General features: G+C 28.1%; 1 protein-coding gene across 1 annotated transcript; it reads right to left on the bottom strand.

Moving 5' to 3' along the window:
- Positions 1-1,142: 1,142 nt before the first annotated feature.
- Positions 1,143-1,986, bottom strand: LOC111309584 (transcription repressor OFP13-like). Its single transcript, XM_022908602.2, has one exon. It carries the CDS (start codon positions 1,824-1,826, stop codon positions 1,143-1,145), a length of 684 nt encoding a protein of 227 aa, XP_022764337.1. The 5' UTR covers positions 1,827-1,986.
- Between the last annotated feature and the right edge of the window lie 16,192 nt (positions 1,987-18,178).

Genomic DNA, 18,178 nt, shown 5'->3' on the forward strand with positions numbered 1-18,178 from the left:
TTTTTTTTTTTTTGGATTTGTTTATTGAAATTTTAAAGACTTCAAATTTTCAAATCTTCCCACTTCTACTTGTGAAAGCAAGTGAGACTTTGATTCTTCAAATCTTTTTTTCTCCATTTGTTTTCTTGAACTTATTTCTTAAACTCTAGACTTCATATGTTTTTTGGAGACTTTGATTCTTCATATTTTCTTTTCTCCCAATTTTTTTTTTTGGTTACATTAGAAGGGCAAAAGCCTAGTACATGTAAGGGGAAGGGAGGATGCTTGATTCGAAACCAAGCCATTGATATCCCCTCAAGCATCTTTAACCACTAGGCTCAAGGTTTGGGGAGCTTTTCTCCCAATTGTTTTTAGGTCTTTTGTCCCCAAATTCTTTGTCATATTGCAAGGTAAGAGAGTTCTAAAAAAATTTAATCTCTTGCTTTTATTTCTAAATTATTTTAATTTAATTAGAGATAAAACAATTGATCTATAGATGAAATTTGATTGGATGATCTATTAAATTTTAGGAATTTGATTGGTCAGAATTTAATTTTTTTGGCTAAATTATTTTAATTTATCCACAAATAGAAATGATGACTAATAAGAAAATTATAATTGATTAGGCTACGAGTCTTTAAAGTTTGATTAGCCAAACATATGTGTTTATCTTGATATGCCAAAGAAATAAAAATTTAATTGATAAAAAAATTTTGAAAGACGTGTCACTCGATAGAAAAGTTTCTATTGAAATTTTTTTTTTTTTGCTGTAAAATAAAACGTTTTATATTTCAATCTAATGTTATAGTAATTTAATAAGGGTTTATATTTAATATGCTTTCAGTATATAATGATATACACTATGTAAAAAGTATCATTAAAAAATTAATTTTAAATTAAGATTAAATTAAATGAATTTGTTTTTAGGAATTTAAAATTTTAAAATTATTTTTTTTTATGAGGTGTAGTTCACTAGCGTATATAGCCTCTATACACTTAGCATCAAATATAAACTTTCAATAATCTGTTTCCTCAGAATGCAGCCTAACACATTGCGGACATATTGCAATGCTGATGGATGACCTACTACTACTAGTAACAAAAAAACCAAAAACAAAAACATATATTTATATATATATATATATATATATATACAAAAGATGCTAAGTAAAAACAACATTTTCTTCCTCTTCAATCTCATAATTATCTCCTTCAGTTGAACACAAAGGAGATGAAGGAAAAGAAGAAACAGCAGAACAATAAGAAGTTGATTCAGAAGAAGTAGTAGCAGTAGTAGTAAGTGCTAAAAGCAGATCAATGAAGGCACTAATTATAAACCCATGATTGTTCTTCCCATTGACCTTCAAATACCATGCCAACAACTCTTCCAAGCACTCCCAATCTTTCAGCCTATGTGTTTCCACTATCTCTTCCATCGACCTTCTAAAATCAACATAAGGATCATCTGATTCCATAGCTACAACTACACTTTCTTTGAATGGAAACGCTCCAGTTTTAGCCTCTTCCAGGATTGAACTAGTGTCACCAGGCTCGAAGAACAGCCTTTCTGATCTCGCCCCTTGTACAACCATCTCCAATGACTCCCCATCAATGCCCTGATCTGACTCGGTCGAAAAACTTGCTGATTCTGAAGAGTTTGTGAACCATGATTCAGGCGTTTCAACACCATCGTTCGGATCAAAGAACATTGAGTTAACAGTCTTGAAAACATCATCTCCTGCTCTGAAAGAGAGGGTCTTTGGGTGCTTGCATGAAGCCCATTGCCATGGTTGCCTGCTTGGTACTTTGTTCTTGAATAAAGCATGCAGTTTCATTTTGTTGCCCATTAACCAGTTGAGAACTGTGTTGAAATGGTTTTTTTTTTTTTTTTCTTCTTGGTTTGTGATTGTGGATGGGTGTGAGTTTTAGGTTGGGTATTAAATTTTGGAGCAGAGGGAGTTGAAGGAGTATTTAAAGGAGAGGTGAGCAGGAAAGAAAATGGGGTTGGTAGGGCCTGTCATGTGTGTATTAAATTTTGGAGTTTGTAGAATTCAATGATATTTAATGCCAACCCTTAAAATAATTATAATTTTTATATTGTTAAACTGATTTTTTTAATCCTAATTAAAAATGAAATTCATAATTTATATACTTAACTGCTTCTTATGTATAAAAAGGATTATAAGTCTAACCTAGATCTAGTAATTTTTATATTGGTGTTTGTTTATTTTGTATTAAATATATACAAAATAAAAAAAATTTTATATCATAATTTATATCAATACGTCAAATATGAAATTTTTTTTATCAAATTCATATATAATTTTTACTAAAATTTTAAATCATATTATTTTTATATATTATTTTTGTATCATATAATTATATAACATTTAAAATTATCAAATCTATCTAGGTACTATTTTCTTTCAATACAAAAAAAATTGTTGGCTTTAGAGGTGAATCTAAAGGAGGTTGGTTGGCAGGGGTTATGACCCTTTTGTTCCTCAAAATCACTATAAGAGTATATTTTCATTCAAAAAACGATAAAATCAAAATTCCCTCCCTCCCCCCCCAAAACAAAATAAATAAATAATTTAGCCCTTCCTTTCAGAACAATGTAATGATTTGGTAAATTTCATAAGCTATTAAAATTTTTACCTTTAGATGCAATAAATAATTTGATTTTCTTTCTTTTTTTCAATAAAAAATTTATCCTTTTTAATGTAATCATTATTATTTCATTGAATTTTTTAGTTCCTTAAAATTAAATTCTCTTTTCAATTTATTAAACAAGCATATTGACATTAATTATTATGTCAAAATATTTCTTTTTATATAAGCAAAAAAATATAATTAAAAAATTTCAACTACATATATATTGTGCACATAAAATTACAAATTTAATTGTACATTATATTTTTTTTATCGAATTTTTCATTTTTAGAACTAAACCTTCTAATATTTTACTTTTATTCTTTATTTTTTAAAAAAGTTATTAGTTAGATTTTAACTATTCTTTAAATATTCAAAAAATTTCTTTTAATTGTAAAAAGAAATGTATACTTTATTATTATTATTATTATTATTATTATTATTATTATTATTATTATTATATTTAACATTAATTTTTTAATTAAAATTTTATCGGTCCTGCCAAAATAAAAAAAATGATATAAAATTAACCATGAAACGTTTGCTTCATAAAATGAAAATATAGAGAAAGTAATTATTTTTGGGGAACAAACCAGAGGGAGGATAGTTATTTTGCAATTTGGTTCATAAAATAGAATAGTAAAGAAATAGAATTAAGATGTTCAATTTATTAAAAATTATATTAAAAAATATGTAAGGAATAAGTATAAAAATATTATTTTCTTTTTTAATAAAATCATTGATATGTTAATTATAAAAAAATTTATCTTGAGAGTTGATACTAGCATAATTAATTAATAATAGGCTAATCCTTCAAATTGGACAAGTCCATGTGAAAATAAAACTAAAGTTATACCCATAAAATTGATCAAAACCTCAAATATCTGACAAAAGTTAAGAATTCAATCCTGTTTAACTCAAATCCGACCTGACCGGCCAATCCACACCCCTAATTTTGACCCAATTTTTGTTATTTTAGTAGTACTTTACAAAAGACGCAATGGGCATTTCCAATCATTCCTATTGGGAAAAAAAAAGTGCTTTTATTTGCTGCATTGCTTTTACTTTTCACATTTTTTAATTACTTTTTGGTAAAAATGATTTAATTTTTTTTAATTTTAAAATTTTAAAATATATAAATTCAAAAACTTAAAAGTGAGAAAGAATTTGATTAAAAGTAATTAAGTGAATTTTATTTAAAAATAATTTTGAAAAGAAAAAGTTTAAAAAAAAAAAAAAAAACGAAGACTTAACGAGGGACAAATTTCGTGTGAGTGTTTAAGGAGCAACGGTTGAATCACACATACTTGTTCTTTCCCATTAAATTAAGAGGGAGAAGATTGAGACGTGAGACAGGATCAGAACAATAGTTTCATTTATGACATTTACTATTTTTTTTTAATTCTATTTTCCCTCTTACTCTTCGCCATAGTGAGTAAATAATCTGCAAGAGTTTCTTTGACCTTTTAACCATTAAATTTGTGTGTCTCATTTATTTATTCATTGGATACCTCTAATTAGATTTATTCATAAATCGTGATTGATCATGTTTTGATTTTAGAAAACTTTCGTTCAAAGTTTAATCCAATTCTTCGCGATCTAAAAGTATTGGAATTTTTAAAATAAAAAATATTAATATTTTTTTACTTCTAAATATATTATATAAAAATTAATTTAAATAAAAAAATATTTTTATTCATTAAATAATATCTCAAACTGAATCCAACCCAAAATTACATTTTGACTTAAAAAAAAAGAATAAAATCGAGTGTTGACTTAAATTTCTTTTAAAAAAGAAAGCCAATTATTTTTTATAGAACATGAATTTTTGAAGAACCCAAAAATCTGTAAATTCGAAAAAAAAAAAAAAAAAAAAAAAAACCTTTTGCCATATTCATCTATACTGATAGGTAACAAATTCATCTATCTTCCACCTCTTCAAATATTAAACTTGTCCAAAGCCAAACTACTCCTAACCTAAAAAAACTCACAAAAATCAGTGTTACCCAAAGCCAAAATCTAAAACCACCACAAATCACTGCAAGAAAAATCCATTATTCTCAATTAACATTAACTTAGAATTCCCAATTTTAAGATTCATCCATTTACAAACAAAAATATAAAAAATTTTAAATAGAACCCTAAAAATATATATATAATGAAATGGAAATTTGGGTGAGAAAATAAATTCTAAAGACTTAAAAAAAAAAAAAAACTAAAACTAAAACTTTTTCAACCACTTAAATAAGGTAAAATAAGAGACCCTTTCAAATTTTATAAAAAAATCCCAAAAATCTAGAGGGCATGAAATTTTTTAGTTTTTGAGTTGTGCTTTTGAAACTTTAAGAAAAATAGATTGTTTTTTTCATTTGACCAAAAAGTAGATTATTTTTACAAGGAACAAGAGATAAAGGAAGAAAGGATCTAAATAGATATTTTTGTTATCTACATTTTCTTTACTTTCACCATCGAAAATACATTACTAGAAATAATAGCAATATCAACATACTTTTACCAATGGATTCCTGACCATTTATCGATAAAAACGAAAAAAATTAGAAATTTTTAACAAACAAAATCCCGACTATTTACCAACGGAATTTATCGACTGATTTTTTTTCGTCGATATTCCGTAAGTGAATCAACCATGGGAAAATATGCAATTGACGCGTTTTATAGTCATGGAAAAAATTTGTCACTAATCTGTTGCTAAAACAATGGATTTTTCCCATTGGTAAAAAAATTTTGTTTTAAAAATAAAGCTATTTTTTAATTTAAAAGAAAGGTAAATTTGTTATTAGCAATGGATTACCGATTAATTTTATCAATAAGAGTTTGAATTATCGATAAAATCTATCGATAATTAATTGCTATTAATTGAAAAAAAATTTTAAATAGTGACAAAAAATCCATTGGTAAAAGTTATTAAAATCCATCAGTGAAGGTCTATTATATCTACAATTTCCTTTTCCCTTTCTCTTCTTCTTTGATTTCAATCCTTAGCTCTCTCTCTCTTTCTCTCCTTCTCTTTTCTCCTCCCCTCTTTTCGGTGCTGTGTAGTCTTTTCCTTGTTGCCCTGCCATGCGATGCCATACCGTAACTGCTTGGGCCTTTAAGCCCATGATGCATTAGCCTTCAACTCGTGATTGCTGACCACCCCATGATCGCCACTCGCTCCTCCCCGTGACCGCCATCAACTTTTCTCCTCTCTCCACTCATCTTCTCTACCAAGGTATATTTTCAGTTCCTAGCTTGTTGATTTTGTGAAAGACAAAGTATTTTGGCAGTATTGAAAAAGAGATTACTTAGTATTTTTGCAATATTGAGAAAAAATTACTTGCTATTTTTGAAATATTGAGAAAGAGATTACTTACTATTTTTGCAATATTGAGAAAAAAAATTACTAGCTATTTTTGCAATATTAACACAAAAAAATTAATTGGCATTACAAAAAATTTATCATATACTGACACTTGATTATACTGACGGTCAAATTGTATTAGTAAAAAAGATTTTAACTGACAGATTTTTAATACCATCAAAATATACCATACATTTACCAACACTTTATACAACCGTTAGTTACATTTACCAACACTTTATACAACCGTTAGTATAGATAAACTTTTTTTATGGTATATAGTTATCTGTCAATATAAGTATGCTATATACTAACACTTATCTATACTGACGGTCAAATTATGTAAGTAAAAAGTATCTATACTAATGGATTTTTATTACTATCAGTATAGACAGTGCTTATACCAACACTTTGTAAATCCATCGGTATAGATAAATTTTTTTTAACGGTATATAAATATCCATCAGTATAAATATGTTATATACTGGCAGTTATAATAACCATCAATATAAGCTAAAAAAATATTTATTCCTAATTTTTTAAAAAATATTAATTCATAATTTTTTCCTCTAATAAAAATTTTCAAAAACTATAATTTGATAAAAGCTATAACTATTAATAAATAAAATTTGTAACTTAATTAATTTTAAATGATAATAAGTTTTAAATAAAATTTGTAAGTATTATATTAATTAATAAATTTATAATTAAATATTAGACTAAAAATTTTTTAAATTTAAATATTATATTAATTTGGTTTTAATTAATATTTCAGTTTTAATATGGTTTCATAAAATTTTAAAATCATTTCAAATCGAAAGTCAAATTATAAATAATCTACATATATAGTAGTATTTATATTCATATAAATATTTTTCTATGTTATTTGTAAAATTTTTTTTATAAAATAATATTTATCGTTCATTGTATTAAAGTTTAGGATTCCAAAGTTTAAGAAAGTGAAATGAATTTTAAAAATGATCGCAAGGCGTTTGACCAAAAAAAATGCCTTCAATTTTTTGGAAGAGAATATTTAAGGCATATTTTGTGCAAAATCGCCTGGAATATTCCCACAAAAAAAACGTTAAGATTATTGAAAGCATTTTTTACAAAAAATGCTTTCAATAATTCCCTTTAAATAAATAATTTATGGATTATTGAAAGCATTTTTGGTAAAAAATACCTATTCAAGACGTTTTAGTTAGAAATACCTTTAATAACCTTATTTAATATTATATAAAGAATTATTCAAGGTATTTTTTGGCTAAAAATACCTTCAATAATCCCATCATAAAAATTAAAGAGGATTATTCAAGGCATTTTTTGCCATAAACATCTAGATTAACCCCATTCAATTTTTCTTAAGGGATTATTCAAGGCGTTTTCTCATGAAAATGCCTTGAATAATCTCAAAAAAAAATTGGAAGGAGATTATTTGAAGGCATTTTTGGTCAAAAATACCTCAATAATCCACTTATAAAAATTTAATTAAATGTGTTTTTAGCCAGAAATAGCTTCAATTTAAGCCATTTGACCTAACTAAAAAATAGGAAAATAATCGTTACCATTTTGAAAAGCATGTCTAGAAATGAATGCAAGTCAGTTGTAGGTTTATGCTCAAAAAATATTTGGTTTATATATGTGATACTACGAATTACATTTCAAAATTTACATTATGAACATTATAGTATTTCAATAAATTGGCCACACATCCAAATTTATAACTGATAACAATGCCATATAAATATACCTTTTTCAAATAATTGTACTCAATATATGTGTATTCATATAAGCTGCCAATTGATATAAAACAAATACATACCAATAATATTAAACCAATACCCCAATCTAAAAACTTAAATTATCCATTCAACATGGCATGTTAAAAACATTATAAAAAATGAAATGAATATATTTACACCCAACCAACAATCTCCAACCTCAAGGTGTAGTGAACGATAATACATACTCAGCTCACTCTTTACGGACTTCATCAAGTTCGTCTATCGTGAAGCTTCTTTTACTCTCTGTTAGCCTTGAATTGATTCTTATTTTGAAATAACAAAACATTAAAGCTAAATAAACTTGATCAAGATTTTGAAAAAGATTTATTTAGTACATGTTCTTAAGTTTTATATTTTGGTACTAAATAAATAATATGATTTTCAAACTTTAAACAAACCTTTCTTGGTGTCATATTTTTCAAACCAAATCTTCCTTTAAAGATTATTTATTTGAGCTTAAATGAAAGTCCAATTGTTATTTTTAAAGTGAACTTATTTGCTTTGGACTTAATACAATTTTAATAATATTGGTTTTGAGAATAGATTAACTTAAAAAAGTTATTTTACAAGAACACATTTTTCCAACATTGAATTTGTTTTATTTTTTTGTATAAATTCACATGGTTTTAATATTTGAATTTTATATGGTTAGAAAGCTCTTTGAGTCTACTTTCTAATGGATCAAACAAAATGAAAATCCAATTTTCTAAGAAAAGATTTTGAATTTTTACTAGACACACTGCAGTTGTCCAAAAAATTGCACAAGGGGTAGATTTAAAAATTTACTATAATTTGTATACAGTGAATTAGGTGATGAACTTGATGGAAAGCTCTTTAAGTCTAGTTTCCAAATCTTCAAACAGTTTGTAATTTGAATTTGTATAACTCAAGTTATGGTCAAATTAGTTAGTAGAGTACAAAAAAGAAAATAACCACCCAGCAGCTGACAGGATCAATCCCCTCATGTAAGGGATCGATTGGGTCATGATTTTCAGATGCAAATTGGTTCAAACATGAACCAATCGATCCCCTCATGGAAGGGATTGATCGATTCTGGGTGTAGGCACTCCAACGACTATTTTTTCATCATTCCAACGGGCATTTCTTCACTCCAAGTTTCCCCAACGGCTACTTCTTCAATTTCTCTATAAATTGAGCACTTCAACACACTAAGAAGTTTGATGAATCAAGAGAGCAAGAGCTAATAAGGCACATTTTCATTCTATCAAAAAATCAAAAGTTTTTAGAGCTTCAAAGTCCATATCTTTATTTGTTGTTCATTCATCATTTTCTTGTACTTAAACTTAGCAAACACTTAGCCTTAGAGAGGTTGTTCTATTATTTGCAAAATTATCTTTGATATACAAGAGGTGAGGTATTCTTTTGAGAGCTTTGTAGTAAGATTGGGTAAAATACTACAAAGGGTAGAAGTTTCTATCTTAAGCTTTAGAAAGAAAAAGATAGGTTGTATTTTCAATTCAAGAATAGTGGATTGAAGCCTTGGTGTGGACAACCAATAAGAGAGTACGTAGGTGCCTTGTGGAGAAGGACCGAACCTCTATAAATCATTGTGTTTGATTTTTCTATCCCTATCTCCTTATAATTTATTGTTGTTTATCTTTGATTTTAGATTCATTAATTGTTATTGTTTGCATTATATTTTCATCAAAAGTGCTTATTGTTTTAATTTCCATTCAACTATATTGAAATCATTTGTTTGGGAAAACTTTGAAAAAATCCAATTCACCCCCCTCTTGGATCACCATCTAACTTATAAAGCTAACAATTAGTATCAGAGCTTTGGTCTCTTTTTGTAGGTTTAACCACCATGAAAAAAGATCCTATGGCTCAATTTTGGTTCCAAGATGGTGAAAAAGTCCTCAAAGCTCCTATGATTGATAAATTTAAATTTTATGAATGGAGAAGGATGATGAAGATGTTCACAATGGCCCAAGATTTTGAAGCTTGGTGAATGATAGAAAGAGGGCTTAGAACTCCTTTAAATGATGCAAACTATATGAGATAAGTGATGGATGATGCAAAGGCCAAGTGCATTCTCTATGGAGCTTTAGGTGATTACAACTTCAACTTGGTCTCAAAATGCTCAACCTCAAATGAGATATAGAGAAAGTTGGATGAGCTACATGAAAGATAAATTTCCAACCAACATCCAACATGTCTCATAGCTATTGAGGAACCAAAGGTAACCTCTAACTCTTTTGATTCAAACTCTTATACTTTTGATGAGTTACAATATGCTTACAATGATTTAGTAATTGAGTTTGAAAATATGCATTTGAAACATAAGAAAAGGATTTCAAAATTGAAAATTGAAAATGATCTTTTGATGAATGCAAAAAATATTTTAGAAAAAGAAAATGAAAAGTTGAAAATAGATTTAAAAACCTCTCTAAGTAGAAATGAATTTTTAGAAAAAGAAAATTTTGATTTGAAAAAGAAATTTAATGATTTGATGAATGAAAAACAAAATCTTTTAAAGAATTCATTTAGTACTAAAATGATTAAATGCAATTTTTGTAATTTTCATGGTCATGCTACATATACTTGTCCTATTAGAAGAAAAGTCCCATTTAGAATTAGGCAAGTATGGGTTCCAAAAAGAACAAGAGACTTGATAACTAACTCTCAAAGACCCAAAGTAATTTGGGTACCAAAAATCAAATGAGATTGTCTCTTGTAGGTGTGCTAGAGTAAAAAGCTACAATGTGAGATTAAAGATTGGAACTCTAGACACACAATAGAAAAATGGGTAACCTCTAAACTTTATTTGAAAAGAATTTGAATTTAGTTACCTATTCTTGATGATTTTGGCATGATTAAAATGATTTTGTGATTTTCATACATATTGATTTGTGATTATTGAACATGCCCATGTGACCATGATGTTTAAAATTGCTTAACTTGTTTATAGTGCTTGGATCTTGTGAAATATTATTTAAACTTGATTGTTATATTCTAAATTGTTATAACTCTTGATTTATGAATTTATGAACATCTTGTGCTTAAATTATAAATATTGTTGTTTGATTGTTCATCTTTTGATTTCTTATGAAATAGTCTTGAAATATGCTTTAATTCTTTATCCTTATTAATTCAATATTTATTTCTTCTCTTATGTTGATGAATTGATGAACATTATGTGCTTAAATGGAATATATTGATTCTAGGTTCATCTCTAGTCTTGGTCAAGATATATGCTTGTATGATTATTAATTCAATTTAACCTTAATGCTTGTGGTTAAAATGCTTGAATTGTTTATCTCTTGATTGTGAAAGATATTTTGTGAAATATGCTTATTTTTGTGCTTAAAATGTTTTATTAATTTTGTGAAATATTTTGGATCTTGTGCTCAATTGATATATTTCTTATTTGTGATTTTAAATATGATGAACTACTTACTTGTAAATGATATGTGTTATTGGTTCATCTATTGTTCTTGTCAAGTGTATGCATATATGATAAATGTGATTTCTCTTGACTAGACATGCTTGTAACATGACTTAAGTGAGTGATTTTCTTATGATGCTTATTTTTAGCTTAAGTCATTGTTGATTATGGCCTATAATTTGTGTAGACATATTTGTGCTTTTGTGCTAATATTTTCTTGAATATATTTTGGATGATAAATATGTCTTCCTTAAGTTTTTAGTTTTTATATGGCCTAAAATTTGTTTTGGCATATTCTTTGGTGATTTTTTTAAAAATATATATGAATATTGAATATGTCTTCTTTGTGTTCAATATTTCTAAATGATCTAGAAAGGACTCATGTTTTGCACATTTGATGAGAACTTTAGCTTTAGTGCCAATATTGTGATATTTGATGTTTAAATTGATATATGACTTCTAGCTTAAGTATATATCTCCCTTGCAATTGGTAACTTATGCTTATTGAATAAATTTTCTTTTGCCTATAATGACTTAGAATATGGAATTGTTTTCTAACAATTGGTATAATTTTGATCAATTGATTTTCTTGATGCTTCTAATGAAAATCTTTTGTCAAGAAATTTTTCTAAGTCTATGCTAGGAGAACGTGAAATGAGCATGGATAAACCTACATTTTAGGAATTTCAAGAATAGCAAGCAAAGTATGTCATCCTCATCAATCAAGCCCAAGTACATAAAAGATTAGCTCAAATGATGTGGATTGGAGGATTCAAAACCTCACTCAACTACAATGAGCACAACAACATAGCTTGATAAGAATGGAGGTAATTGTATTGAATTTATGCTATGTGCCTATGATTTATAATGTTTAATGCATGATTTGATAAATGCTTGCTTTTATAGGTGCAAAAATGAGATATTGTGTTTGATTTTGTGAACACATTGCACAAATTAATCACCAAGCTACTTGGTAGATATTGTTCTAACATTTTTGAAAGCTTGGATTGATTAATTCACCTTCATTAATATTCATGCCTAGTTCTTGATTGCTTTGATTAATAGTTTTAATTGCATGAATATTCATTTGAATCTTTGGACATGGATATGAGTTAAATAGATTGATTTCTTTGAACATGTTTATTGATTGAGTCCATTGAGATAGCATGTACCATATTGTGTCTAAAGGTTTGCATTTTTTTTTGGTATATTGCTATACATGTTTTGAAATGTTCTTGCATATGCTTGTGTGATTTTGTTTGAAATAAATATATGTTTGATTACTTGAATATGCTTAGATTAATTACATTGCTATGCATTGAAATAATTTGGATTATAATTGAATAATCATGCTTTCATTATTTCTTTGCTATAGCATATGTGCTCATCATGTTTGGAGAATCATGCTTATATGATCTTTGTTATGACATGATGATAATTGAACCTCATTGCTCATTAGTACTTATGATTTATTATATACATATGAGCTTTTGGTTCTTGTTTAGATAAGACAGCTTATGAAAGATTACTACTATCATTTATGTATGTATTGAATGAATCTTTCATATGCTTGAAGTATGTTTATTCTATGAAAGTTGTTGAATAAAATTGCTAACAATTGGTAACAATTGGTATCAAAATTACTAAAGATTTTTTTTTAACTTTCATAGACACTTGTTTATGTGCCTATCCTTGATATAGCTTATACCTTTCATGCAAAATTGTGTGTGCCTTAAATTGATTAATCCTTATTTTGATATGAGGAGCAATATTAGAATACAATTTTGCTTGATTTGTTTTGTGATAACAATTAGTATGCTTCTTGATTACATATCTTTAACAATTGGTATCCTTAACAATTGGTATGAGCTTGTATGCATGTGCTTGAATTTATGCTTAATTTCTATTGATGTTTTAAGTTCTAAGCACTCTTATGATAATATGATTTATGAGTAAATTGCATATCATTCATTATCCTTTGCTCATAAATTTCATGTAGTAAATTTGATGACTTGTGCTAAAATGCTAAAATTGGATACACTTATACTTTTATGCTTGACTACATGTATGTAAACTTCATTGTGTATATTATACTTGATTACATACATTCAAAATACTCTTGATGTTATTGGTATCAAGCATTTTGTCTTATGCCTTGAATTGATCTCTCTTTCTTTTGAAATAACAAAAAGGGGGAGAGAGTTTAAAGATATTTCTTCTTATGTGCTTGTTGCAATTGATATAGAAGTTTAAACATTTGGTATAAAGAGCATAAACAAAAGGAAAGAGAAATGTTTCATGAATATATTTGTCAATGATGCCTCTTCGTGTTTATTTGCTTATTAATATGCTTATTCCTTTTTGCTATGACAAAAAGGGGGAGAAATATCATATAGACAAATTTGCTTGTGCTTGTTATGCATATGTTTGATTATGCTTATGTCATATATTGGACTAGCATATGTTTGTTAAGTTGTGTTGGATTAGGATGCATAAATTGAGAGGGAGTTTTGCCATTGGATTAGGATGCACAAATTAAGGGGGAGTTTTGCCATGCATTACTTAAGGGGGAGTTTTCCAAAATGTCTTTCAAAATCTTAAATGTTTCAAAGAAAGTTTTTCATCAAGCAAATTTATCTTTAAGTTTTGTCATATCAAAAAGGGGGAGATTGTTAGCCTTGAATTGATCCTTATTTTGAAATGACAAAACATTAAAGCTAAATAAACTTGATCAAGATTTTGAAAAAGATTTATTTAGTACATGTTCTTAAGTTTTATATTTTGGTACTAAATAAATAATATGATTTTCAAAGTTTAAACAAACCTTTCTTGGTGTCATATTTCTCAAACCAAATCTTCATTTAAAGATTATTTATTTAAGCTTAAATTAAAGTCCAATTGTCATTTTTAAAGTGAACTTATTCATTTTCGACTTAATACAATTTTAATAATATTGGATTTGAGAATAGATTAACTTAAGAAAGTTGTTTTACAAGAACAAAGTTTTCCAACATTGAATTTGTTTTATTTTTCTGTATAAATTCACAAGGTTTTAATATTTGAATTTTATATGGTTGGAAAGCTCTTTGAGTCTACTTTCTAATGGATCAAACAAAATGAAAATCCAAATTTTCTAAGAAAAGATTTTGAATTTTTACTAAATGCACTGTAGTTGTCCAGAAAACTGCACAAGGGGTAGATTTGAAAATTCACTATAATTCGTATACAATAAATTAGGTGATGAACTTTACAATGATAGAAATCCCTTTAAGTCTAGTTTCCAAATCTTCAAACGGTTTGTAATTTAGATTTGTATAACTCAAGTTATGGTCAAATTAGTTAATAGAGTATAAAATAAGAAATAACCACCCAGCAGCTGACAGGATCGATCCCTTCATGTAAGGGATCGATCGGGTCGTGATTTTCAGATGCAAATTGGTTCAAAACATGAACCAATCGATCCCTTCATGGAAGGGATCGATCGATTTTGGGTGTGGGCACTCCAACGGCTATTTTTTCATCATTCCAATGGGCATTTCTTCACTCCAAGCTTCCCCAACGGCTACTTCTTCAATTTCTCTATAAATTGGGCACTCCAACACACCAAGAAGTTTGATGAATCAAGAAAGCAAGAGCCAATAAGGCACATTTTCATTCTCTCAAAAAATCAAGAGTTTTTAGAGCTTCAAAGTCCATATCTTTGTATTTATCGTATCCAATTTTTATTTAATGTTCATTCATCATTTTCTTGTACTTAAACTTAGCAAACACTTAGCCTTAGAGAGGTTGTTCTATTGTTTGCAAATTATCTTTGATATACAAGAGGTGAGGTATTCTCTTGAGAGCTTTGTAGTGAGATTGGGTAAAATACTACAAAGGGTAGAGGTTTCTATCTTAAGCTTTAGAAAGAAAAAGATAGGTTGTATTTTCAATTCAAGAATAGTGGATTGAAGCCTTGGTGTGAACAACCAATAAGAGAGGACGTAGGTGCCTTGTGGAGAAGGACCGAACCTCTATAAATCATTGTGTTTGATTTCTCTATCCCTATCTCCTTACAATTTATTGTTGTTTATATTTGATTTTAGATTCATTAATTGTTATTGTTTGCATTATATTTTCATCAAAAGTGCTTATTGTTTTAATTTCCATTCAACTATATTAAAATCATTTGTTTGGGAAGACTTTGAAAAAATCCAATTCACCCTCCTCTTGGATCACCATCTAACCTATAAAGCTAACACTCTCCCACTATAAAAAAAAAATCAAAGTAAATGTTAATAAACGAGAACATAATTTAGCTTTTTTTTGAAAAATATTACGATTGTATGAAATTATTACTAATCTTGAATAGTGTGATCATAAAATCACATAAAACTATCTCCCTCATGAAACGAAGGACATAATATCCACATTTAGTATATCCTGATTGATGAGATACCTGAAAAATAAATTTAGTGGGTTTAAAAGACATTTATCTAAACAAACTCACCATAAAAGAATAAATTTCACATTTACCGGTAATGACACCCAATTTATCTTTGCTTTCTTATCAACTATAGACATTCCCCTAAATTGAACAAAAAAAAGTACTTAATAAAAAAATAAAAGTAATTATGAAGAAACATAAGATAATATAATAACATGTAATACCTCTTTTATAAAATTTTGAATATCAGGGTCGTAAACACTAAATTTTATCCAAAATTTTTTTTAACATGATTGATCTATGACTCATTTGTAAGCAAAAAGCCAATACCATTTACGAAGGCCATTTAAAACCCATAAAGGCCTCATAAATTTGCCAATTCAAAACTCAAAGTCAACTCGAGTCAAAACGAGTCAAACAAAGTCAAATTATGTAAAATTTGGTCAAAATGAGTAGAGTGCAGGTTAATTCTGAAATTTCAAAACCTCATTAAAATTAAGGTGTTATTAAATTAAATTTGGGATTTTTTTCAAAATATTGAAATTTTCATTGTGTCCCGAGAAAGACCAAATTACCAAAATACCCTTATAGGGGATTTTTGTAATTTGACCTTCTCGAACTCGGATTTTTGTGAAACCTTCCAGACCATCGTTTTATAATATTTCATGATTTTTGATGCATTTAAAATCACAGTGGGGCCTCAAAAACTATGAAATTACCAAAATACCCTTATAGGGTTATTTTCATAATTTAGCCTTTCCGAACTCGAAATTTCACAAAACTTTTTAGATCCTAGTTTTATAATATTTCATGATTTTTTATCCATTTGAAATCATAGTAGTACCTCAAAAAGTGTGAAATTACCAAAATACCCTTATAGGGGTATTTTTGTAATTTAGCCTTTTCTGAGCTCGGAATTTCATGAAACTTTTCATATCATAATCTTATAATATTTCTTGATTTTTAATGTTTTAAAATCCCAAAAATGGCCAGGAACCTTGATTTTTAAGAAAATAACCATAAATTTCAAAACTTTGCATTAAGGGGCAAAATAGTCTTTTCCATGGGTTGGAGGGATATAAAGGTTCAACCTTTGCAGCAGGTAGTCTGAGCCGTTGGATCCTTTAATGGCTTTTAATCCAAGGGCCAAAGGTGGCCCCTTGGAAATAAGAAAAGGAGGAATTGTGTCCCTTGGATGAAATCTCATCCAAGGGCCCTCATTGAGTAAGATGAAATCTGGCATTTGTTGGGTCTGCCGAACAAAAACAGAGGGGAGGGGAAGTTTTCGGTCAGAGGAGGAGGGCAGGAAAACAAAAAAAAAAAAAAAAAAGAAAAAAAAAAAGGAAAACCAAAAAGAAAAAGAAAAGAGAAGGAGGAGCAATAAAAAAGAGAAAGAAAGAGAGTTGAAAAGGGGAAGCTTATGCAGAATAGAAAGGAGAGTGAACCAAAAACATGAAAGGAAAAGAAAAGCAGCAGGAAGGCAGCAGCAAGAGGGCAACAAATAACCAGAAGAAGGGAACCCGTGGAAGGTGGAAGCAACCGGTTACGGGTAGGCTTGCAATGGTTCTCTAACCCTTTTTTATTTTTGTATGAGTTTTGTATGCTCTTTCATCTTTCCCCTCGTATGGGATCCCATCCCAAACTTGTTGTTTCATAGCCATAGTTGTTGGTTCATAGCTACTGCTAATGGAGGATTATGGAAGCTCAAAGCTTCACTTTCACGCATGGTTTCTTGTTTAAAATATATTGGTTGCGTTTCCTCTCGTGGTTGTAGTTATAAATGTTGCTTGTTGTTTTAAACTTTCACATTTTCCTCGTCTGATTGCGTCCTGCATGCTCTTTCATCCTTTCCTCGCATGGGATCCCATCCCAAGCTTGTTGTTTCATAGCCATAGTTGTTAGTTCATAGCTGCTGCTAATGGAGGATTATGGAAGTTCAAAGCTTCACTTTCACGCATGGTTTCTTGTTCAAAATATATTGGTTTCTTTTCCTTTCATAGATTTGTTTCTACATGGGGATTCCTGGCATGTAGGTTATGTGCGTCATTTTGACAAACAAAAAGAATGAACATGCATGGAAAAGCCAAGACGTGGGGCCCTTTTAACTGACCTTAGGCTTTGTTTTCAATTGTATTGTATAATCTGGCAGGAGAGGATGACTTCCCTTTTTATAGAAAAATATAATGTTTAAACATCCATGAAAGCCCAAACGTGGGGAACATGGAAAAGGCTAGTGGAGTTTATATTTTCTTGATCGTGACATGAACAATAAAAAAAATTATTACTTTAATTGGAATATTGTGGTAAAAAAAATTTTTATAAAAATATAAAACTTGAAGTTTGTTTTTAATAGATTTTATTTTTATGTGTTTTTTATTTTAATTATACTTATACAATTTGTTTATGATTGTTTAAATTCAATTATAAGTTTAATTTTATACATTGTTAATTTCTTTGTTGTTTGGATTCTCATGCTTATTTTAATTTAATGTTTTGTGTTTAAATTCATGTTTGATATACTTTATTTTTTATGCATATAATAATGATATAAATAAAATTTTTCAAGA

The sequence above is a fragment of the Durio zibethinus genome, chromosome 19 (assembly GCF_047325235.1).
Source record: "Durio zibethinus cultivar Kanyao isolate XHJ-2024 chromosome 19, ASM4732523v1, whole genome shotgun sequence".
NCBI classification, from domain to species: domain Eukaryota; kingdom Viridiplantae; phylum Streptophyta; class Magnoliopsida; order Malvales; family Malvaceae; genus Durio; species Durio zibethinus.